Below are 24,332 nucleotides of genomic sequence, written 5' to 3'. Positions count from 1 at the left end.
AAGCAAAGCCTGGATGAGGCACTAAGTGCCATGGTCTAGTTGATTGGCTAGGGCTGGGTGCTAGGTTGGACTGGATGATCTTGGAGGTCTCTTCCACCCTGGTTGATTCAATGATTCTTCATGTTTCTCTGCATATGCAGATAACTAGGCTGTAAGAGCATTCTGCAGTTTGCAAGTTCAACACTTAAGTTCCAAAAATACTAAAATTAACATGATCCATGGAAACTTAAAGTAGGCAAAAAACCATTACACTGCCAATCCTGCCTATTAATATCCCCAGCTCTACAGCAGAGTGTGTACACACAAGAAAAATTCTCTGCCTTCCTGGTAAGAGACAGTCCCAAAATAAACCTCAACCAAGAAGCAGCAGACACATCCTGGACTGACACTTCTACTGGAAGAGTTCATCCAAAAGGGTTCAAGCTGTCACAGTTTTAAGGAGCAAATGTCAAGTACATCTAGATAAAAAAGATCCGCTCCAAAGATAATGTAACCGCAAATGCAAACTGGTGAGGAGTCCATTTCCATGGCAAATCAATCTGTCAGTTTCTCCTTGAAGCTACTGGAAACTACAAAAGTAGAATCTGAAGGCAACAAAAGCAGGATCTGAAGGCAACAAAAGCCATCCACGTGTGTGGACAAAAGAGGAACTGGGAGATGGAGTGAGAACAGCGTAGGAATAGGCAGCTTCCACCAGCCTGCCGTAGAATCAACCAGGTTGGAAGAGACCCCCAAGATCATCCAGTCCAACCTAGCACCCAGCCCTAGCCAGTCAACTAGACCATGGCACTAAGTGCCTTATTCAGGCTTTTCTTGAAGACCTCCAGGGACGGTGCCTCCACCAGCTCCCTGGGCAGCCCATTCCAATGCCAATCACTCTCTCTGTGAAGAACTTCCTCCTAACATCCAGCCTAGACCTACCCCAGCACAACTTGAGGCTGTGTCCCCTTGTTCTGTTGCTGGTTGTCTGGGAGAAGAGACCAACCCCACCTGGCTACAGCCTCCCTTCAGGTAGTTGTAGACAGCAATGAGGTCAGGCCTGAGCCTCCTTTTCTGCAGGCTAAACAACCCCAGCTCCCTCAGCCTCCCCTCATAGGGTTTGTGTTCCACAGGGTAGAAAGACCAGGGTAAGAAATAGAAGCAGACTGAGTAAGAGAGATTAAGATTACTGTTTTCAACTTCACAGGAAAATAGCAGTGCAATTTCTTTATTTTGTTAAACCACAGTTGGGAGTCAGTCATAGAATCATAGAACCAACCAGGTTGGAAGAGACCTCCAAGATCATCCAGTCCAACCTAGCACCCAGCCCTATCCAGTCAACTAGACCATGGCACTAAGTGCCTCAGCCAGGCTTTTTTTCAACTCCTCCAGGGATGGTGACTCCACCACCTCCCTGGGCAGCCCATTCCAATGCCAATCACTCTCTCTGTGAAGAACTTCTTCCTAATATCCAGCCTATACCTACCCTGGCACAACTTGAGACTGTGTCCCCTTGTTCTATTGCTGGTTACCTGGGAGAAGAGGCTCTGAGATCAGAGTTTTCTTCTTTCTCAACCCTGGCCATCAATTAAATTACATTGTGCTAAAGACTTAGAAGGAAATTCTTGGAAAGGTTAAGAGAAAGGAATGCTTTGCATCTTTCTTGTACCAGCTCCTGTCACCCTGTGAAGATGATTAATAAAACTAGTGCTACAGACAGGGAGTGGAGGAAATATGAATTCAAACAAAGCTTTTACCTGGCTTACAATGCTGTCCATCATTCCACATAGTTCAGGTATCCTGAGTGACAGAGCTTCTGCAGTTTGGTCTGCACTACCATTGAAAGCCAAACTCTGTTTGAGCTCATCAAGTGTTTTGGATTTAGTTGAGAGTTGATTTTCTAGCTCCTAAGTGTAAAAAAGAAAACCAAACCAACACACAAATATCAGGAAGATAAATAAGAACTTTTTATGAGATCACAGAAAAAAAAACTTCCGTGTGAGGAGCTTAAACATTCCTTCTTTGTAACCAGTTCTGTGCAGTCTTCTGCCATGCAACACCATTTATTTCAACTCTGATATAGAACAATTGCTTTACAGGAATTCAAAATGACAGTGGCTGCTTTGGTCTCTTGCAGGTGGAGTTAAAATCAGTCTATTTACTGTCAGCATCAGCACTCAGCATCATGTTTAGTATGGAGCTAGTTCCTTAGCTGCAATGCAGGATGCTCTGTACCTGGCCAGATGCACAAGATTTTTCTGCTCAAGTAGCTGAACTTTTCCCAGAGCAGGCTAGGTTCCTCAGCATTTGGGTCCTTCTCTGATCCAGGAGACCAACTTAGAATTCATAGAACCAACCAGGTTGGAAGAGAACTCCAAGATCACCCAGCCCAACCTAGCACCCAGCCCTAGCCCATCAACTACACCATGGCACTAAGTGCCTTAGCCACGCTTTACTTGAACACCTCCAGGGATGGCAACTCCACCACCTCTCTGGGCAGCCCATTCCAATGCCAATCACTCTCTCTGACAACAACTTCCTCCTGACATCCAGCCTAGACCTCCCCCAACAGAACTAGAGACTCTGTCCCCTTGTTCTCTTGCTGGCAGAAGAGACCATCCCCCACCTGGCTCCAGCCTCCCTTCAGGCAGTTGTAGGCAGCAATGAGGTCAGCCCTGAGCCTCCTCTTCTCCAGGCTAAACACCCCCAGCTCCCTCAGCCTCTCCTCACAGGGATGTGCTCCAGGTCTCTCACCAGCTTTGTTGCCCTTCTCTGGACATGTTCCAGTATCTCAACATTTCTCTTGAATTGAGGAGCCCAGAACTGGACACAGCACTCAAGGTATAGCCTGACCAGTGTTGAGTACAGGGGCAGAATAACCTCCCTTGTCCTACTGGCCACACTGTTCCTGATGCAGGCCAGGATGCCATTGGCTCTCTTGGCCACCTGGGCACACTGCTGGCTCATGCTCAGCTACTATCTACCTGTACCCCCAGATCCCTTTCTTCTTGGATGCTCTCAGAAAGACAAGTAACTCAGAGTGTATCAGAGCACCCTAGGCAATAAAAGCAGCCTACTACGAGAGAGAGACATGTAACCATGGCAATGACAGAACAAAAATTCCATGCTAAAAAAATATAGAGGGAATGTTAAAATGAATGAAAACAGCAGACTGTTGGACTAACAGGAGACAATTATTATCTGGCTGCACCTGTATTAATTGTGAGGAAGCTGATGCTAGAAAAACACAACAAAGCCAAAGGTCTCCCAGAGTCTTGAGGCTGGTGCACAAGAGACTACACTGTAGGGCAGGAGCAGAGAGAGCTGCTATTTTTCCAGATGGGACTCTGTGACTTCCACAACACTTCTACCACAGAGCTCTTCAAATTAATGGAATTGATAGATTTTGCCATGGCTGTGCTGAACTGAGAACTACTTCTGTCGAAGGCAATTCAGAACAGTATCTGCAATGTTGCTGCACAACACTCCAAACAGCACAGAACAACAGCAGATGTATCCTTCAACTGGAGGGGAAAACAAACCCCAAACAACACCAAACCATAAAACAGCAATTCACATTAGAAGTGGATCTGGTTCTTCATCACCTGAACCTAACATGCTTTAAAGTTGCATTGTAATGTTGTAGGAAATGGCAACTTCCTTCTCATTTTTTCCTGTTAAAATCTGGGCACTTCAGTTTGGATTCAGCAAAGTGCTAAACATGGCTTTTTACAACAGCATCACACAAAAAATGCTTTACCTTGCAATCATCTAACGTGTTCTGTGCAGAGATCAAACTTGCTGGGGTTTGTAAAGACCTCAGTCGATCTCTCTGAGCTTCCAGCCAGTTGTACAGAGTCTGTGCTTTGTTCTCATTTTCAGTGATCTCCTCCAAAATGTGTTCCAGGTCTTGTATCTGAAAGTTGCAGAACAATTTTAGCTTACTTAAATCTAGGGGTGGGCAGAAAAAGAGCTTCCCCCTTCTCTGACAAAACTCGAGAACACAATATTTACATGGAAAACACTATTTACATTTTTGGGAAGGAAAAGCTAGAAAGTTTTACTGGCTCTTCAGGATCTGACCTTTTTCCCTGGGAATAAAACAAACCAGCGTGGGCCCATGCTGGCAGCCTATAGACCTGACAAGTTGGGAGACCCTGGGTGTGATGGTTTGGGAGTTACTCTACTCTTGTGAAATCACCCAGACTAGACTCAGCTGGCTGGAAGTTAAGGAATGAAGCTTTGTATTTACAGCTTAGCACAGTATACAAGCAGGTATTTACAATATATACAGCTAGAGACAGAAACAGACAAGTTAAAGGTAATACAGAAACACAACAACCTTCCCAGAAACCAGAGTCCCCAGGAGGGGCTCCCAACCACCCTCCCACCTTCTTTCCACCACTCTACCTTATCCCAGACTTTGCCTTACATGCAAGGTGAGTTTGGAGGATTGGCCAGGGGGTTAGGAAGAAGATGGATTAGTCACACAGAAGCAGCCCAGGGCACCCACTGTGACAGAGACACACACACTCTGACTCTCCAGCTCTGTCTTATCTATGTTTTGTGTTCTTGTGTTTATACATCTCAGCAAGTCTAAGAGTGAAGTAGACATCAATATTGTTTCTTTTTCACAGCCTATAATCTAATTTCTCTCATTAAAGCATTCCAATTTGCCTCAAACTAGCACAATGGGTTAGGTGGACACATTCATATCGAGCCTGAAAACTTCATTCTCCCTAAAATCCACTCTAGCAAAGTTACTAATAAGCAAGATTGCTCCAGTCTCCTATCTTCAATCCTAGCCCTGAGGATGTATTAAAGCCTGGAATGGACTTTCTTGAAAATGGTCAGAGAAGGTAACTTAGAATCATAGAATCAAACAGGTTGGAAGAGACCCCCAACATCATCAAGCCCAGCCCTGTCTAATCAGCTAGACCATGGCACTAAGTGCCTCAGCCAGGCTTTGCTTCAACACCTCCAGGGACAGTGAATCCACCACCTCCCTGGGCAGCCCATTCCAATGCCAATCACTCTCTCTGACAACAACTTCCTCCTAACATCCAGCCTAGACCTCCCTTGCCACAGCTTGAGACTGTGTCCCCTTGTTCTGTTGCTGGTTGCCTGGCAGAAGAGACCAACCCCATCTGGCCACAACCTCCCTTCAGGGAGTTGTAGACAGCAATGAGGTCAGCCCTGAGCCTCCTCTTCTCCAGGCTGCACACCCCCAGCTCTCTCATCCTCCCCTCACAGGGCTGTGTTCCAGGCCTCTCACCAGCTTTGTCGCCCTTCCTAGGACACGTTCCACTATCTCAACATCTCTCTTGAATTGAGGAGCCCAGAACTGGACACAGTACTCAAGGTGTGGCCTGACCAGTGCTGAGTACAGGGGAAGAATAACCTCCACCCTGAACCTTGAAAAGATTTCACTAAGAGGTCCCCCTGCAGACACTACCCTGAATTCTTCCTTTTTCAGTTTCCTTAAGAGAGGTCTCTGTGGAGATGCCTCTGCCTGTATTTTCTACATTATCAGGACTCTTATGTTTTTCACCCAATGTAGTCAATGAGGATAAATCCCAGGTATTCACTAAGAGCAGAGTTTGGCTGGTTTATCTCTCTGCATATTACAGGACAGTTTACCCTGTCAGTCTGTGCTTAGATTTGTATGTCTGTCCACTGTTTCTTACATGATGTGCTACTAGACCACCTCATAGGCTGTCTGTGAGACAGCAGAATGGACAGACAGCAGAAAGCGCAGGGACTGTGTCAAAGAGTGTTTTCAAAGCCAGAGTCAAAGGCTGCTTGCAGAATACAGAACACTGGCACAGGCAGGATCAGAGAGACAGCAAGGAGAAGTCAACCAAACCTTTCTGTTCAGAGATGCTTGCAGCCTGTGCCACCGTAAGTTCATCTCTCCAAGGCACTCAGCAAACTCTGTCCTTTCATAGCGCTTGCTTTCCACATCACAAGTGCTCATCTGCAAGAGTGACTGGTTAACAAAATCTACCATCCACTGTTTAAAGTTCATTTCCATCACATATTCCTGAAGGAAAAAAAAAAAAGAACAAAAAATTAGAGCTGTTCATTTGGCAGTAAATTCCTGGCAGATTCTGAACCATGACCTGGCTCTAGGATTAGTTGTCAGTTTTTACTGTTCTATAATTGTGTAGCTATTTCCATCCACTGAAACTCTTGCAGAAGGTCACTATCATGGCTAGCTCAAGGTAGTAACAGGCAGGAGTAAGAAATACAACCTAAGGGTATCAGACCCAGTACTTAGTCCATCAGACACTGCCACAGGCCCACATTAGCCTATGACTGAGGCCTTCCCACTTTCCTGCAATTCACAGATAATGCAGACAAAAGCTTGTGCTCCTTTACCAAAATATCTGATATTAGAATGCAGTATCAGAAGATCTGGGAGGAAAGAGTGTCTTCCAGCACTAGCATCCTTGCCCAGAAATGATGAGACCCCTGTAAGGAAATGCCTTTTTCTTTGCAATGGTGTTAGGACAAGAGGAGAGGAAAAATGAGCTCCTCAACTGTATCTGACAGAACCCAGAAAGAAGACACCAGGAAGCATCACAGTAGAGGTACTGAAGGCATGGCTGTTTCCCAGTAGCAATTTGTGACCCTTACCCTGACTTTCTTCTCACCATACACATCCCCACACTGTTGACAAGTGCAGAAGATACATCTACCAACCGATGTCTAAATCTATGAAAAGTTAAAACCAGCTCCTCACCTGCATGTTCTAACTGTCAAATCCAACTGACACAAACCAAAATGTTACCCATCTGCTATACCTTGGCACTTTGACAGAAGTGCTGATACTGGCATTTGCCTTGCCCTGAGAGCTGCAGCTGTAGGCTAACAACTGTCATCCTGTCTGAGCCCACAGCACAGCTTGGTAGCTCTGCAGGGTCCTGAGGTTGTGCTCCCTGGCATCTATGGAAATATAAGCATGGCTTGAATCCTTCCTGTGGCTGGGCCAAGCGACCTCTGTCAGTGGTGTTTTAGTATCTGAAAAGGGCTAAGACTCTGCTGCAGCCTCCCTCTCTGCAGGGATGTTCAACTTGTCCTTCTGGCACATCATCTCTTTTGATGAAACATAATCTTCCAACTCCCTGTTCTCTACCTAAATGGATCCTGGCTATGGAGCTCCACTGATGAGGTGTTCCTTACTGAAAAGACAGGTGAAACCAGCACAACCTTAGAGTCTGTCTTCCTAGAGAGGCAAAGCTTTTCTGCTGAACACATTTTAGAATTGAAGTGTAAGAGAGAAGGAACAAGAGAGATGTGACAGCATGAGGGAAAGCATATTAGAGTGCACAAGGCAGTAGCTGTATTGCAGTACAGGCAATGTCTTGTGAAGTATGGAAGCAAAAAGTTTTTATAAAGAAAGATATTAAGACACTTCTGAGGCTATTTGAGGAACCCTCCTGAGAGCAGTGACAAGTGCTTGAGGGCTGTTTCCATTCTTGTTGCAGCCAAACACCTTGCAGAAGGCCTTTACCTTGTACTTCTGAAGGAGGTTTCTGACTTGGGCAGCACTACATTGTGAGTTTATTGGTTCTTCATGTCCCTGCTGTTGTTCCACATGGTCCAGCCAGGTCATTAACTCGGCAATAGCTTCCCGGGATGAAAGTTTTTCCATCTGAAGCTAGGGGGCAAAGCACATAATAAATCCTCTACACTCTACTTGTTAGAAGCAATACAAGGAAGGTGACACGTGTATTAGTAGAAAGGCTCAGGCACTGTAGAATCATAGAATCAAACAGGTTGGAAGAGACCTCCAAGATCATCCAGTCCAACCTATCCCCCAGTCCTATCCAGTCAACTAGACCATGGCACTAAGTGCCTCAGCCAGTCCTTTCTTGAACACCTCCAGGGACGGTGCCTCCACCACCTCCCTGGGCAGCCCATTCCAATGCCAATCACTCTCTCTGACAACAACTTCCTCCTAACATCCAGCCTATACTTCCCCTGGCACAACTTGAGACTGTGTCCCCTTGTTCTCTTGCTGGTTGCCTGGGAGAAGAGGCCACCCCCCACCTGGCTACAATGCCCCTTCAGGTAGTTGTAGACAGTAATAAGATCACCCCTGAGCCTCCTCTTCTCCAGGCTAAACACCCCCAGCTCCCTCAACCTCTCCTCATAGGATTTGTGCTCCAGGCCCCTCACCAGCTTTGTTGCCCTTCTCTGGACATGTTCCAGCACCTCAACATCTCTCTTGAATTGAGGGGCCCAGAACTGGACACAGTACTCAAGGTGTGGCCTGACCAGTGCTGAGTACAGGGGAAGAATAACCTCCCTTGTCCTACTGGCCACACTGTTCCTGATGCAGGCCAAAGCACATAATAAATCCTCTACACTCTACTTGTTAGAAGCAATACAAGGAAGGTGACACGTGTATTAGTAGAAAGGCTCAGGCACTGTAGAATCATAGAATCAAACAGGTTGGAAGAGACCTCCAAGATCATCCAGTACAACCTATCCCCCAGTCCTATCCAGTCAACTAGACCATGGCACCAAGTGCCTCAGCCAGTCCTTTCTTGAACACCTCCAGGGACAGTGCCTCCACCACCTCCCTGGGCAGCCCATTCCAATGCCAATCACTCTCTCTGCCAACAACTTCCTCCTAACATCCAGCCTATACTTCCCTTGGCACAACTTGAGACTGTGTCCCCTTGTTCTGTTGCTGGTTGCCTGGGAGAAGAGGCCAACCCCCACCTGGCTACAATGTCCCTTCAGGTAGTTGTAGACAGGAATTGCAGTTACCAGGGTATGAACTTGAAAGTGAGCTCGATGCTCCAGAGGGACACGTGAATGAAATCAAGACAAGTTTGAGAACTGAGGAATTTGGAATAAGACTGTTTCTAACTGTAACAGCCTTGCATATGGAACTGTAAAGATGACAAATGTGTGCAAGAAAAGCCCACGAAGAACACTTTAGAGGAGCAATAAAAGAAGAGTAAATAATCTGCAGTAGAATATTGAGGCTGTTCTGAAAGCAAGGCAGACAGCTCATCAGGAAAAAAGGTGTTCTGAGGGCCTCGTGAAGCAGCTTACTGAATCCCAACAGCAGCATGTAAAAGTCATTCTTTAGCTTGAACTGAGAGATGGCAGCAGAGTTTCTCCTCACCTGGTGAAGCTTTTCTTGGATGACCGGCAGCTGTGTAATCAGTTCTCCCCATTTTTGCTCAAACTTTGCCAAAGATGACCTAAGTGCTGCAGTGTCAGCTTGCTTCACGTGAAAGAGCTGGTTGGCAGTGCTCACCACAGATGACTTCAGAGAAGATTTTTCATCAACTTCCTTGGAGAACGACTGAGGTGCATGGGAGAAATTGAAAACAAGGTAAATATATATATAAATATTTACACAAAGACGACAAATCAGGTTTTCTGTTAGAGATTTTAGCCAGATAAGTAAGTTCAGAAAACCTAAACTCAGCATGTTCTGGCAGCAGGTAAGGCCTTCTTCTGTCAAGCCTGACACAATGCTGAATGCCATTTTGTTGCTTCAGAGGAACTGGGAATATCTGAATCCTCATTTCACACAGAGGTCCAAGCAGCAACTCCAACCCTCAAGTCTCTGGCCAGCTCACACCCTTCAGTCTAACCTTCACAATGCTTTGCTTTCAGTCTAACCTTCACAGTGCTTTGCTTTCAGTCTAACCTTCACAATGCTTTGCTTTCACACCTTCCTCTGGTAGGTGTCACACTGGGGCTACACCTTCTGGCCAGTCATACAAGGGGAGCACAGCACCAGAAGGGCAGCCAGAGACATGAAATGCAGTTCAGCATGTTACTCCTCTCAGATTTTAGCTTTCCATCTTTGTAGCCCTGCTGTCTTCAGCCCTGTTCCTTGAGCCTACCATGCCAGATTCAATTAATAACTGGCTCATCAGCTTGGCTGCACTGCTGTATGTGTTCTTTGACATGAGCAGAGAGGCAGAAACCATCCAGTTTGACTGTAGGTGCCTAAGAGACCCTGGCTGGGTTGGGCTGTGTTGCAGTTTGGAGGTTATTACTAGAGGATTCCCTTCCAGTTTACGCACTCTGGCAGCCCTTGCAATCAGAAGGAAGGTGTCTGGGGGGCTGCCATCACTGCAGAGATAATGAGGTGGTTTTAGAGCACAGAGCTACTCAGTGCTGGGCAGCTCCTCGGTTACAGCAAAACCAAAAGGCACTCGAAAGGGCCATTTCTCACTGGAAGTTGCAATGCCTTGTAGCTAAACGTGTGAGGGGAGATACTTACAAAGAAGCTGTTGATGTTATCCCTGATGGTGGGAAGATCTTGTGACACATTGAGAGACTGTTCTTTCCAAAAATTCATTCTCTGCTGGGCAGAATCCAGCCACTTGGTTAATTCCTCTGAGTCTCTGTTGTAGCTACAAGGAGGAAACAAAGCATACACACAGCTCCTAGATGAGTCTAGGATACATTTCTCACCCTCCGAGTTGTCCTCCTGCCTCCGAGGAGGCCTGTGCTGTTCTGGCACCTGTGATGCTACAGAATCTGGGCTACAGCATGGGTTGATGTGCAACACAGCTGTTCTTCAGGAGGTACCCAGGAGACTCTTCCTGTAGGCTCTTTTCAGCTGATCAGGTGTTCCTGAAAGCATCTCCTTTCTATAGTCACCCAGGAGTTGTCACGGTGAGCTCACATGGGTGAAAAGAGCTTTGCTGAACAGAGGCCTGTGATCAGAGGAGGCTGCACACTTCAAGATACAGTGCAGAATACACAGCAATACTTCAACAAACCCTGGGATGCTTTGTCCACACTATGGGCCCAGCCAGCTTGAGCTCAGAACACATAGACTATGTATAAGGAGAGCTGAGCTTGGTATACCACCAGCTGCTGGACTGGGCTCTAGAGCCTCAAACCTCCACTTGACTGTCAGAGCTTCACTGACAGTGACAGTTGACTTGCACCCTGTGAAAGTGTTACAAGGGGCATTTTTAGTGCTCATTTGAACAACATTCAGACACTCAATGTAATTAAGGAGGCAATCAAAAGGTTCTGCATTGTCCCCTGCTGTCATATATCAATACCCACAGAGGAGGCAAACAGAAGCCTACACAACTGTGCTAGTTTGAGGCCAATTGGAATGTTTTAGTGAGGAAAATTAGATTATAAGCTGTGAAAAGGAAACAATGCTGATGTCTGCTTCACTCATAGGTTTGCTGAGATGTACAAGGACATGAACACAAATACAGAAAACACAGTGTCTCTGTCTGTCAGAGTGTGTGTCTGTCTCCCTGGGCTGCTTCTGTGTAACTAATCCTTCTGCTTTCTAACACCCCCTGCCCCTTGCCAATGCTCACAGCTCAGGGTTTTTTATCCCTGGAGAGCTTCAAAGCTGAAGTTGGGGCAGCCTACCAGCCAGGTCTTGAATGTTTGTGAGGTGGACAGTGTACATGCAGAGGTGCATCATGGCTCTGCATGGGAATTGAGGCCAGCTTGCATTTAGAAGAGGCCTCAGTGCTCAGGGCAGCATGATCAGAGCAGCTGATGCAGCTAACTCTCACCTAGGTGCACTGACTTGGCAATAGCAGCAACCAAAAGATGGTTCCTACAGATGTAAGCAGAAGTGAATCATAGAATCAACGAGGTTGGAAGAGACCTCCAAGATCATCCAGTCCAACCTATCCCCCAGCCCTCATCCTACTGGCCACACTGTTTCTGATGCAGGCCAGGATGCCATTGGCTCTCTTGGCCACCTGGGCACACTGCTGGCTCATCTTCAGCTACTCTCTACCAGTACCCCCAGGTCCCTCTCTGCCTGGCTGCTCTCAGCCACTCTGTCCCCAGCCTATAGAGCTGCTTGGGGTTGTTGTGGCCAAAGTTCAGAACCCTGCACTTGGCCTTCTTAAATCTCATCCTACTGGCCTCTGCCCACCCATGCAGCCTGTCAAGGTCCCTCTGCAGGGCTCTCCTACCTTCCAACAGATCAACACCTGCTCCTAGCTTGGTGTCATCTGCAAACTTACTGATGCTGGACTCAATCCCCTCGTCCAGATCATCAATAAAGATATTGAACAGGACTGGGCCCAGCACTGATCCTTGGGGAACACCACTAGTGACTGGCTGCCTACTGGATATGCACCATTCACCACCACTCTCTGAGCTCTGCCATCCAGCCAGTTCTTGATCCAGCACAGAGTGAATCTAAGCCATGAGCTGCCAGGTACTTGTCCACCCCATGAGAGAAGGTCAGCTCTGCAATAAAGGGCCACTTTTCTGATCACCACTGCCTTTATTTCCTTCTCATTTTTAAGTTCAAGGAGCTATGTCGTTCATTAATTCACTGTCATATTTCAAAACCACATCAATAAAAGATCAGAAACTATTTCTGAGCTGATATTTCTAATGGCTTTCTACATTACACCCACCTGACCAGGAGTTTGAGCAGTGTTTGAAGTCGGTGTAGTTCATGGCCAACTCTTTTGGTTAACGACAGCCACTGCTCTTCCAGCTTCCCAATCTGGCTTCTGATGTCTGGAGAGCTGACAGCAACCAGCAGTTTCTTTCCTTCTTTCACCAGCTGATAAAGCCTGGCATGCTTTTCATCAACACCAATTTTGATTTGCTAGCAGGATATGGAAAGTTTGCAAAACAATAAAGTTATAAAAACCTGAAAACACAACATCTATCATTTCACAGAATCAACCAGGTTGGAAGAGACCTCCAACATCATCCAGTCCAAACTAGCACCCAGCCCTGACCAGTCAAATAGACCATGGCACTAAGTGCCTCAGCCAGGCTTTGCTTGAATACCTCCAGGGACAATGACTCCACCACCTCCCTGGGCAGTCCATTCCAATGCCAATCACTCTCTCTGCCAACAACTTCCTCCTAACATCCAGCCTAGACCTCCCCTGGCACAACTTGAGACTGTGTCCCCTTGTTCTACTAATGGTTGTCTGGGAGAAGAGACCAACCCCCACTTGGCTACAGTCTCCCTTCAGGGAGTTGTAGACAGCAATGAGGTCACCCCTGAGCCTCCACTTCTCCAGGCCAAAATTATATTTGAATTTTTTTAAATTATATTTAAATGTGTTCAAAACACAGATAAAATGTCTCAAATTGCAGCTGAGTTTCTACATAAAGGTGTAGCTCTGTCATTAGAGATGCAGCTGGGAACCAACGAAGGACCTATTTGCCTTTAGAATATCACAGTATCACAGTATTTCACAGTATCATCAGGGTTGTAAGAGACCTCACAGATCATCAAGTCCAACCCTTTACCACAGAGCTCAAGGCCAGACCATGGCATCAAGTGCCATGTCCAACCTTGCCTTGAACACCTCCAGGGACGGTGACTCCACCACCTCCCCGGGCAGCGCATTCTATTCTAGAATAGAATCAACCAAGTTGGAAGAGACCTCCAAGATCATCCAGTCCAACCTATCCCCCAGCCCTATCCAAAAGGCAAATTCTCTTTGTACAAATAAAAACCAGGAGATGTCATTCTGAATTCTAAGGATTTCAAAAGGATCTGGTAAGGTTGGAGACCTTCTGTTGGAACCAGGGGCTTGGGTATTTGAATACATAGTCAGTATGCTTTCCATCACGGCAAGAATCTTGCTCCTGAATGAGTTTATAGTGTGACCAGGCTCCCTGATGTCCTAGCGATCCATACAGCTTGCACACCACCTGCTCCCCTTTGAAGACCAAGTTCTAAACCAGCTATAGTCATTGTCCCCATTTAAATGAACTTGTAGCCTCTGGCTGAAATCAGCAGCCTGATCACCTGCTACTTTAAATTGTCAGCTTACATCCAAACACAGACAAGGATACAAAGGAAACAGTTCCCTGCAAACTGTTTTCTCTTCATATTCCAACTGATTTTTTTTTTGGTCATAGAATCATAGAATCAACCAGGTTGGAAGAGACCTCCAAGATCATCCAGTCCAACCTATCCCCCAGCCCTATCAAGTCAGCTCTACACATCCAGAAGAAGAACCAGCCAGAGAGACAGACATAGAAATACCTCCAGAAGTGCAATCCTTTCCATCAGTCTTTCTTCTGTTTCTTCGACCAGATTAACAGAAGGCAATGCAGAGGCAAGTGACTCTAACTCCTTATTGAAAATGAAGCATTCATCATCAAATTCCATCCACTCCTAAATCACAGAATCATAGAATCAACCAGGTTGCAAGAGACCTCCAAGATCATCCACTCCAACCTAGCACCCAGCCCTATCCAGTCATCTAGACCATGGCACTAAATGCCTCAGCCAGGCTTTTCTTCAACACCTCCAGGGATGGTGACTCCCCCACCTAAGAAGATATTGCATCATTATCAGAGCACACATCTGTCTGCATTTCTGCTACACCAGGCTGAGGCCTTAATGCTTACTGTAGCATCAATAGCTCTTACTTTAATGCCACAGAAAATAGGTGAAGAATACAGAAATGCTCAACTCAGACATGATTTCACCACAGATTAATTCTGCCATATTGTTAAGGTTTCCTAAAGGGTGTTTTAAGTTCAGTTTGAAGGTTTTATTTTAAAGCAATGCTACTGTTTTTGTGCCTTAAAAGCCAATCCAAAACTACTGCAACAAGAAGTCATGAAGTACCACCCACATCAGAGTAAAGGGTGGAAATGTACACTTTCAGAAGGTTTCAAGGATAAAAGCTGGTTTACTGACGCACACAGAACAAGTAATAAGCTGTTCCTGTCTGATAAACAGAAAAGGACAAGTGCTAGCCAAAGAATCACTGGTGTGGAAAGGGTAGACATAACTTTTCTCCTCCTTCCCTTCAGTTTTCAGTCAGAGTTTCTTTTGACTCATTACCTTTAGCAGGCTCTCTAAGTGTATACCATACTGGCAGGCCTTCTCCTCCAGCAACTTGACTTCATTCACCAGCTCTCTCCAGAATTCCTCTTTCTTTTGTAGGACAGAGGGAGTCACTTTCTTGGCAAATGCCTGCATGAAAGCCATGTGGGTCATGAGGTTGTGGAAAAAGCCCTGAAAAAAAAAAAGGCAGGTTAAAGCTTGAATGTTAAGAGAGGTTGCACACCCAACACAGCACAAGTATGAGGACAACTGAGAAGACTCATTGAGAAGAACAGCCACTTTCAGGCTCTCTCATAGAATCAACCAGGTTGGAAGAGACCTCCAAGATCATACAGTCCAACCTAGCACCCGGCCCTGTCCAATCAACTGGACCATGGCACTAAGTGCCTCATCCAGGCTTTGCTTCAACACCTCCAGGGACAGCAACTCCACCACCTCCCTGGGCAGCCCATTCCAATGCCAATCACTCTCTCTGCCAACAACTTCCTCCTAACATCCAGCCTAGACACCCTCCCCCTCAGCACAGCTTGAGGCTGTGTCCCCTTGTTCTGTTGCTGGTTGCCTGGGAGAAGAGACCAACCCCCACCTGGCTACAGCCTCCCTTCAGGTAGTTGTAGACAGCAATGAGCTCTGCCCTGAGCCTCCTCTTCTCCAGGCTGCACACCCCCAGCTCCCTCAGCCTATCCTCACAGGGCTGTGCTCTAGGCCCCTCACCAGCTTTGTTGCCCTTCTCTGGACACATTCCAGTATCTCAACATCTCTCTTGAGTTGAGGAGCCCAGAACTGAGCAGTTACTAACAATTTTACAGATAAAGTATTTTCAGTTGTGAGAGACCTACAATGAGCATCTTGTCCAACTGCCTGGACACTCCAGGGCTGACCAGAAGTTACAAGTGTGTAATGGAATTCTCCAAATGCCTCTTAAACACTGACAGGCTTGGGGTATCAACCACCACTGCAGGAAGCCTGTCCCTATGTATGACCATCTGCTCCCTAAAGAAATGCTCCCTAATGTCCAGTATAAATGCATGCAGATAAGTTGCATGCACTATTTTCATCTATAAAAGAAAAGATCTACACTTATACCTTCAGGCCATATGAAATGCAAAGATATTATAGAATGATAATGGAAGAAAGAGTTTAACTACAAATAAATTCATAATTTAGCTTGAGGTAATCATCACCAGACACCACCATTTTCCACTTCATTTCACCTGGCTGGGAGGTGACTCCAAGCACAAAGGCTATAAGCACTTCTAAGGTAACAGGCAAGGCACAGTAATCCTTTGGGAAAATTGGGTTACAGTTTGATTTAGACATGTCTCAGCTGAGCTCTTGGCAAATGTCTGAATCTCTGCTCTTTCCCCCACAAAAAAAGCTCTGAAGATTTAGGATCACACTCCTCAGTTTAGATCTTCATCAGTAACAACTAATAATGAGTACAAGAATTTCACTTAGGGACCATAACCAAAGGCTTAGGCTGTGTGAGTGCCCCTGATAAGCCTGGATAATCAGGGCAAAGAAAACTGCTTCTGCAGTTTCCCATTGTAAATCACTGTATGCACACCTTGGGACTGCAGATGGATTATTTGCTTTCCTTTGGAAATAAATTGCTAACATTTTGCTTTGCTAAGGGTAATTTGCAAGTGAAAAACAATTCCTGTGACTGGAGTAGTAGTCTGCAGTGTCTGGCATTCTGAAGCAGCTCTTAAGGGACTTAGAATCATAGAATCACAGTATCACAGTATCATCAAGGTTGGAAGAGACCTCATAGATCATCAAGTCCAACCCTTTACCACAGAGCTCAAGGCTAGACCATGGCACCAAGTGCCACGTCCAATCCTGCCTTGAACAGCTCCAGGGACGGCGACTCCACCACCTACCCGGGCAGCCCATTCCAGTGTCCAATGACTCTCTCAGTGAAGAACTTTCTCCTCACCTCCAGCCTAAATCTCCCCTGGCGCAGCCTGAGGCTGTGTCCTCTTGTTCTGGTGCTGGCCACCTGAGAGAAGAGAGCAACCTCCTCCTGGCCACAACCACCCCTCAGGTAGTTGTAGACAGCAATAAGGTCACCCCTGAGCCTCCTCATCCAGTCCAACCTGTCCCCCAGCCCTAGCCAATCAACTAGACCATGGCACTAAGTGCCTCATCCAGTCTTTTGGACTAGTTGGAGCTATGTGCAGCACTGAAATTAAAGCATTGTCACGACAGCTTCATCTTCCAGTCACTAGTCCAGGGCTTCTTGCAAGGAGCAGGACAGCAAAGATGCAAGTGCATTCTCAGTCATCTCCCATCAAACATGTAGCAAGTAGGTAGAAGGGACACTGGACTGCCAAAGGGAGGATCTAAACCATCCTCCTCTTGGAAAATAGAGCTGTTATGGGCAAATTTCCTCCATCAGACCACGACATCACAGAATGCTGAATGCAAAGGCTCAACTCCCAGTTGCTAGACAGCAACTCCAGGAACCTCACTACTGATTTATTACCAGTAATTGGAAGGACATGAACTCTGACAGTAGTGATTCTGAGGTAAGCCAAAGTACTATTAGACAGATAAAACTGAAATCCTGATCTTAATTCATCACCAAAACTGCAGTTGTCACCACAGATTTTCTTTCTTCTTTCAGTGGCTCCTATTTAGGTCTACTGAAAAACTTTGCCTTGTTTTCTGCATGTACTTCAGACCTTCCCTAACACTGGAGAGAAATCAGTCACAGAAAATAGTGCTGTGATAAGCATCTGATACCTTGTGATTTTCCAGGTGAGACTGTAGAGCTGCTCTGCTTCTTGCTAGCTGTTTTGGATCTTGTGCAACCTTCTCTCGTCCAATAGCTACCAGCTCTGCAAATCCATGAAGTAAGTCCCCATACTGGCTCTCACTGATGGAAGGAGAGTTCAGTTCCACATACTTTGCTTTCAGAATGCCCCACATGTCATCCAAAATATCCTGCAATGTAAACACAGTTCAGTGATTTGTGAAGGACAGAAATTAATCCTACAGCATCCCTTCCCCCCTCCCAGAATTGGAAATCACCATCAGCATTTTACTGCTAAAAATACCTTGCTTGGCAGACTCAAACTTTGCTGAGTAGGTAAAAACTGTACTGTGCTCTTACCTCTAACTTATAAACTTCCTGGATTAAGGTGACAGGTAACTGAAATCTTTCTCCATGGCCTCTCAGTTTTGCTACTTGATTTTCTAAGTTTTGCAGCTCCAAAGCACAGGCATCAGTTTTCTGAGTCAAGGACAAAAGAAGCTGTTAGGACAAGTTCTGTTCCAGTAAACATTCATTATCACCAATAGCACAGAAGGTCCATGGGCTGGATCTCTGTCTGCTGTGCCAGCACTTCCTAAGTTCACAATGAGACCCCAAGATACCATAAACTTCTGAACCAAAGAGACAAGACTGTCCGTGACAGCTTCACATGGCACAGCCAGGAAGGGAATTCAGCTCTTGTGTCTCAGTCCAACATTCAACTTGCATTTCAGTTTACTAATTCAAGAGTAGCCAGTAAAAGGAATCACAGACTCAGAACTTACCACTTCTTATGGGTTAGAAAGATTTAAACAGGGATGGAATGAGACCAGTTGTCTCTGAAGGAAGAGAATCATAGAATCAACCAGGTTGGAAAAGGCATCCAAGATCATCCAGTCCAACCTAGCACCCAGCCCTATCCAGTCATCTAGACCATGGCACTAAGTGCCTCAGCCAGGCTTTGCTTCAACACCTCCAGGGACAGTGACTCCACCACCTCCCTGGGCAGCCCATTCCAATGCCAATCACTCTCTCTGGCAAGACCTTCCTCCTAACATCCAGCCTAGACCTCCCCCACCACAACTTGAGGCTGTGTCCCCTTGTTCTGTTGCTGGTTGTCTGGGAGAAGAGACCAACCCCCACCTGGCTACAGCCTCCCTTCAGGTAGCTGTAGACAGCAATGAGGTCACCCCTGAGCCTCCTCTTCTCCAGGCTGCACACCCCCAGCTCCCTCAGCCTCTCCTCACAGGGCTGTGTTCCAGGCCCCTCACCAACCTTGTTGCTCTTCTCTGGACACGTTCCACTATCTCAGCATCCCTCTTGAACTGAGCAGCCCAGAACTGAACACAGGACTCAGGTGTGGCCTGACCAGTGTTGAGTACAGAGGAAGCTATGTACTTCTGGAATTTCTCTTCCAAGAAGTGTTATGTGACAGAACATATTCAAGGCAGTAGTCCCTGCTAGGGCATTAAGCAGTTCTGACCACAGCTATCAGCCTGGCAGAAATCTATGCCTGTAGACAAGGCTGTGAGTCTGTAACTAAGTTCTAGAACACCCTCTTTGATTCTCCAACAAGTAGGTAGATGGTTGATGACCCTTCTGGGAAGGATATCTTTAAGAAAAGACTGGATAAGGCACTTAGTGCCATGGTCTAGTTGACTGGATAGGGCTGGGTGCTAGGTTGGACTGGATGATCTTGGAGGTCTCTTGCAACCTGGTTGATTCTATGATTCTGTGATATACAATGTAGTAATTTTTACTTCTCAGCTAATGCCTATGAAGTTTGAAGAGAAGAGCTTAGCTGGTCAGATGCCATATGATGAAGTCCTCATAAATGCTGAACGAGTAGATATAAATACTGGAGACTATTTTCACAAAAACCAGCCAACCACCCAAACAAAAAGCTAGTTTTGCATATAAAAAGGCACAACATTTGAAGACCTGTACTTTCTGTAGCTCTTTTTCTTTGCTATGTATTTGCTCTGAGAGGTTGTGGTTCTTCCAATCCAAAAACTAAAATGACTTGAATTAGGTCTGACTATAGATCACAGAATCACAGAATTTCTTAGATGGGAAAAGACCTTCACGCTCATCAAGTCCAAGCATTAGTTTCACACTGACAAGTCCTTGACTAAACCAAAGCCCTCAGCACAACATCTAATCACTATGAATCACTAGGGTTGGAAAGGACCACCAGGATCATCCTGCCCAACCTTCATCCCAGCATCACTTCATCACCAGACCATAGCCTCAAGGGCCACATCCACTCTCCTTTTAAACACCTCCAGGGATGGTGACTCCACCACCTCCCTGGGCAGCCTGTTCCAGTGCCTCACCTGCTCAGTAAAGAACTTCCTCCCAACATCCAACCCAAACCTCTCCTGACACAACAATTTCCTCTTGTCCTATCATTAGAAATTCAGGAGAAGAGATATCAGGATCAAGGCGTAATTAAAGAGGGTGACAAATACTGAACTCCCTCCCTGCCTTATCCTTAAAACCTAAGTGAGACTCAAACATTACAAAATGTGAAACTTAACAGCCTGCAGAAACCTGAAAACAACAGCTATTGCTGAGAGTTTTTCCTCTCATTTCCTTCAAATGAAATCACCTCAAGTTGCTCAGGAACACTATGTCCATGCATCCCATTCAAGTGTTGTTGCAGAGTAGCTTTCTTCTCAGTTAACTGATCATAGAGCAGCCTGGTTTCATTCTGCAGATGAAGCAAACATCAGAAGTATGTCACATATCAGGAATATAGTAACGACCAGACAAAAAATCACACAGCAGAGAAAATGGTTACCTCTTATAAGCAAAAGCACTTTGTTTCTCTTAAAAAAAGTCAACAAAATGAAGAATGTGCATTATGGGGTTGAAGAAATAACTCAGAGAGGAAAATTTTGCAGTCTGTCTAGTGTAAGAAAGTTAAGTGACTTGGTCACAAAGATCCTCTATCACTGTAAACATTCCTGAAACATTAGAGATGCAAATTCTTCTTTTCTAAAAACAAGAAAATGAGCCTGCTGCTGATGGATTCTGTGCAAGTGCAACACTGCAAGACTAGTCCTGTCCAGTGTTCTTCAGAGGAACTGGGTTATTTCTTGGCAGTGTAAAGAGCTAGGCTGACTTGCAGATAGAACCACAGAATCAGTCAGGGTTGGAAGGGACCACAGGGATCATCTAGTTCCAACCCCCCTGCCATGGGCAGGGACACCCTACCCTAGAGCAAGCTGCCCACAGCCTCAGCCAGCCTGGCCTTAAACACCTCCAGTCATGGGCCCTCAAACACCTCCCTGAGCAACCCATTCCAGGCTCTCACCACTCTCATGCTGAACAACTTCTTCCTCACATCCAGTCTGAATCTCCCCACCTCCAGCTTTGCTCCATTCCCCCTAGTCCTGGCACTCCCTGACAGCCTGAAAAGTCCCTCCCCAGCTTTTTTGTAGGCCCCCTTCAGATACTGGAAGGCTATAAGAAGGCCACCTGGAAGCCTTCTCTTCCCCAGACTGAACAGCCCCAACTCTTTCAGTCTGTCCCCACAGCAGAGCTGCTCCAGCCCTCTGAGCATCCCAGTGGCCCTTCTCTGGACACACTCCAGCATCTTCACATCCTTCTTGTAGCAGGGGGTCCATAACTGGATGCAGCACTCCAGGTGGGGTCTCAGCAGAGCACAGTAGAGGGGGAGAATCAGCTCCCTCAATGATGATGAGCACGCTGGAGTTTTAATGGACATCACAAACTATATTTCAAAGACCAGGCATTTCTTTCAGTCTAAATACCTGGTATGAATATTTTCCAGTAGATTTACATTTAGTAGATTCTAGTAGATGTAGTCCACCACAAAAAACTACAGAAAAGTTTCTCACTATTATCTTCTCCAAAATAGAACACAAAAACTCCTACAAATTTGCAAAACTATGGCTTCTGCTACTGTGGTGTAAAACCTAAAGGAACAGTAAATACAAAGGGTTACATCAATCTCCAGTACATTATAGCTAAAAGTAGCCCAATTCCAGACATGGCACCAAAAGGGAAGAAGCTTCCCTCTCCTGAGTACACACAGCAGCAGAAATAGTCTATGAAACCCTCTTTGGCCTAATCCCTACACAGAGAAACTTATAGAATCACAGAATCAGCCAGGTTGGAAGAGACCTCCAAGATCATCCAGTCCAACCTAGCACACAGCCCTAGCCAATTACCTAGACCGTGGCACTGAGTGCCTCATCCAGGCTTTGCCTGAACACCTCCTGGGACAGCGATTCCACCACCTCCCTGGGCAGCCCATTCCAATGGCAATCACTCTCTTTGTCAAAAACTTCTTCCTAACATCCAGCCTATACCTCCCCTGGCACAATTTGAGACTGTATCCCCTTGTTCTGTTGCTGCTTGCCTTGCAGAAGACACCAACTCCACCTGGCTACAATCTCCCTTCAGGTAGTTGTAAACAGCAACAAGGTCACCCCTGAGCCTCCTGTTCTCCAGGCTAAACATCCCCAGCTCCCTCAGCCTCTCCTCACAGGGCTGTGCTCCAGGCCCCTCACCAGCTTTGTTGCCCTTCTCTGGACACCTTCCAGCACTTCAACATCTCTCTTGAATTGAGGGGCCCAGAACTGGACACAATACTCAAGGTGTGGCCTGACCAGTGTTGAGTACAGGGGAAGAATAACCTCCTTTGTTCTGCTGGCACTCTTCCTGATCCAGACCAGGATGCCACTGTCTCTCTTGGCCACCTGGGCCTGTAGCTCAGCACACAGGGGATCCCAGGTTAATTCCATCCATTCTGCATGCAAATTTCCTGTGATGGAGGCCTCTAAGTTAGTCAGCATTGCAAACAGCACTGTTGAACAGCAAAATTAATTTGCTTCTTGAAAGGCCAAAACCAGTTTGTTCAGGACCAAAGAAAAAAACCCACAAAAAAGCCAACAAGAAGAAAGCCCTTCAAAGATTGCTCATCTGTAACCCAAATGCATTAACACTAACAAGTGTAAGAGATGCTGTGAAACAAGATGTGTGTTGGTGGCAATGGAGTACCTGGTAATTGCTATTATGATCCAACCCAGCTTTCATGGAGTTGCTCATTGAAGCAGTGGCAGCTTGAGTCTGTTCCAGTCGTGCCTGCAAGTTGTTAAAGCACTCACAGAACACATCTGTGCTCCCACCAGCGCAGCTAATAGATTTTAGAAGATCATCCTTTTTATCACTCAGATCAGTGTGAAGTTTTTGCAGCTCGACAGAAAGAGTCTAAAAGGTTGGAAAAAAAAAGACATGGCATGGGTGAAAATGGTCTCTGCCCAAGGACTCTTTCCTGTGAAAGGCAGCAGGGCTCAGTTTGAAAATTGTTGTGAAAAACAATAGGCATAGAATCATAGAAACATAGAATCAACCAGGTTGGAAGAGACCTCCAAGATCATCCAGTCCAACCTAGCACCCAGCCCTAGCCAGTCAACCAGACCATGGCACTAAGTGCCTCAGCCAGGCTTTTCTTGAAGACCCCCAGGGACGGTGCCTCCACCACCTCCCTGGGCAGCCCATTCCAATGCCAATCACTCTCTCTGTGAAGAACTTCTTCCTAATATCCAGCCTATACCTACCCTGGCACAACTTGAGACTGTGTCCCCTTGTTCTATTGCTGGTTGCCTGGGAGAAGAGCCCACCCCCCACCTGGCTACAATGCCCTTTCAAGTAGTTGTAGACAGTAATAAGATCACCCCTGAGCCTCCTCTTCTGCAGGCTAAACAGGCCCAGCTCCCTGAATCTGTGCAACACCAAATAGTTTGGTGGTGCTACTCCAGCAAAACAGAGAGGAAAATCAGGCCATATATATTCTCTTCTACCAGAAATCCACTGAGATTTCCCATTTTCTGGATGCTTTAGGACAGTTACCTCATAAAGAGCTTGTTGCACAGCTGCCTCTTCAGTGGAAAGGACTGAGGTGTTTAACATCTCCTCCATGTTATTCAAGCATCGGCTGATTGCCAGAAGCAGCTCAAACAACTTTCTGTCCAAGTTGGAAGAGACTTCCTCTGCCACATTATCCTGGGTAAAGGCAAGTCAGAAGTTTTCAGTACTTGAATCCAATGCATGGCTTATTCACTTATATAAGGTTAGAAGTTCAGTCAGCTAATAATAAAATGGAATATTGAAGGACAGACTTAGAAGAGACCATTAAATGCATGTAATGCTCAGAGCTGTCGAGGCCAAAGCTGAGACAATGATCCTTCATATATTTGGAATGGTTGTTATCTTAGAGGTCACTAATCTAATCCAATTTAATATCTCATGAGTACAAATCAATTTGTCTTGTTAGGTCCAACACTGCAGATTTACTGGAATCATTCACAGGCTACTTGCTTTATACAGCTTGAGGAGCTTTACCCACACTGGCAAACCTTTGGATTCAGGTAGCAGAATTATCATAGCTGAAACTGGAAATGTTTCCTCTCAAAATCCTAAGCTTATTTCTACACTATAGTCCACATCTGATGTAAAAGCTACATTATAATGAATGCCATCTATAATAATACTATTGCTGTCTATGCTTCCCAGTGCCCAAACAGTGTTTTGTGTCTAGAACCCCTGGTAATTTTGCAGTGCTAGGATATGCCACTTTTACCTGTGCATGCACCACATTTGCTTCTTGGCTTAGGTCTCCCAGCTGGACAGTGTAAGTTTTCAGTTCTTCCACAGTTGGGGTTCCTGCATTAGTCAATGTGCCTCGAGGCAGCACATTCATCTTTGTTGTAATCTAACATTTGGAAGAAGAACGTTGCAATTAGGTGAAGA

At 46.0% G+C, this 24,332-nt stretch overlaps 1 protein-coding gene across 1 annotated transcript in view; it reads right to left on the bottom strand.

Moving 5' to 3' along the window:
• Nucleotides 1-24,332, bottom strand: part of LOC135182850 (nesprin-2-like) — a 277,205-nt gene that overhangs the window by 73,373 nt on the left and 179,500 nt on the right. The window contains exons 73-87 of the mRNA XM_064157392.1: nucleotides 24,163-24,294; nucleotides 23,433-23,585; nucleotides 22,581-22,790; nucleotides 20,161-20,262; nucleotides 17,910-18,029; nucleotides 17,540-17,740; nucleotides 14,789-14,962; nucleotides 13,979-14,110; nucleotides 12,378-12,574; nucleotides 10,241-10,373; nucleotides 9,125-9,307; nucleotides 7,496-7,642; nucleotides 5,846-6,022; nucleotides 3,740-3,895; nucleotides 1,737-1,886 (exon numbers count right to left, since the gene is read on the bottom strand). Coding sequence (XP_064013462.1) covers nucleotides 1,737-1,886; nucleotides 3,740-3,895; nucleotides 5,846-6,022; nucleotides 7,496-7,642; nucleotides 9,125-9,307; nucleotides 10,241-10,373; nucleotides 12,378-12,574; nucleotides 13,979-14,110; nucleotides 14,789-14,962; nucleotides 17,540-17,740; nucleotides 17,910-18,029; nucleotides 20,161-20,262; nucleotides 22,581-22,790; nucleotides 23,433-23,585; nucleotides 24,163-24,294 — 2,367 coding nt within the window. The remainder of the gene's footprint in view (nucleotides 1-1,736; nucleotides 1,887-3,739; nucleotides 3,896-5,845; nucleotides 6,023-7,495; nucleotides 7,643-9,124; nucleotides 9,308-10,240; nucleotides 10,374-12,377; nucleotides 12,575-13,978; nucleotides 14,111-14,788; nucleotides 14,963-17,539; nucleotides 17,741-17,909; nucleotides 18,030-20,160; nucleotides 20,263-22,580; nucleotides 22,791-23,432; nucleotides 23,586-24,162; nucleotides 24,295-24,332) is intronic.

This window comes from Pogoniulus pusillus, chromosome 1, assembly GCF_015220805.1.
Source record: "Pogoniulus pusillus isolate bPogPus1 chromosome 1, bPogPus1.pri, whole genome shotgun sequence".
NCBI classification, from domain to species: domain Eukaryota; kingdom Metazoa; phylum Chordata; class Aves; order Piciformes; family Lybiidae; genus Pogoniulus; species Pogoniulus pusillus.
The sequence above is the reverse complement of the archived record's forward strand: the minus strand, read 5'-3'. Positions and strand labels throughout refer to the sequence as shown.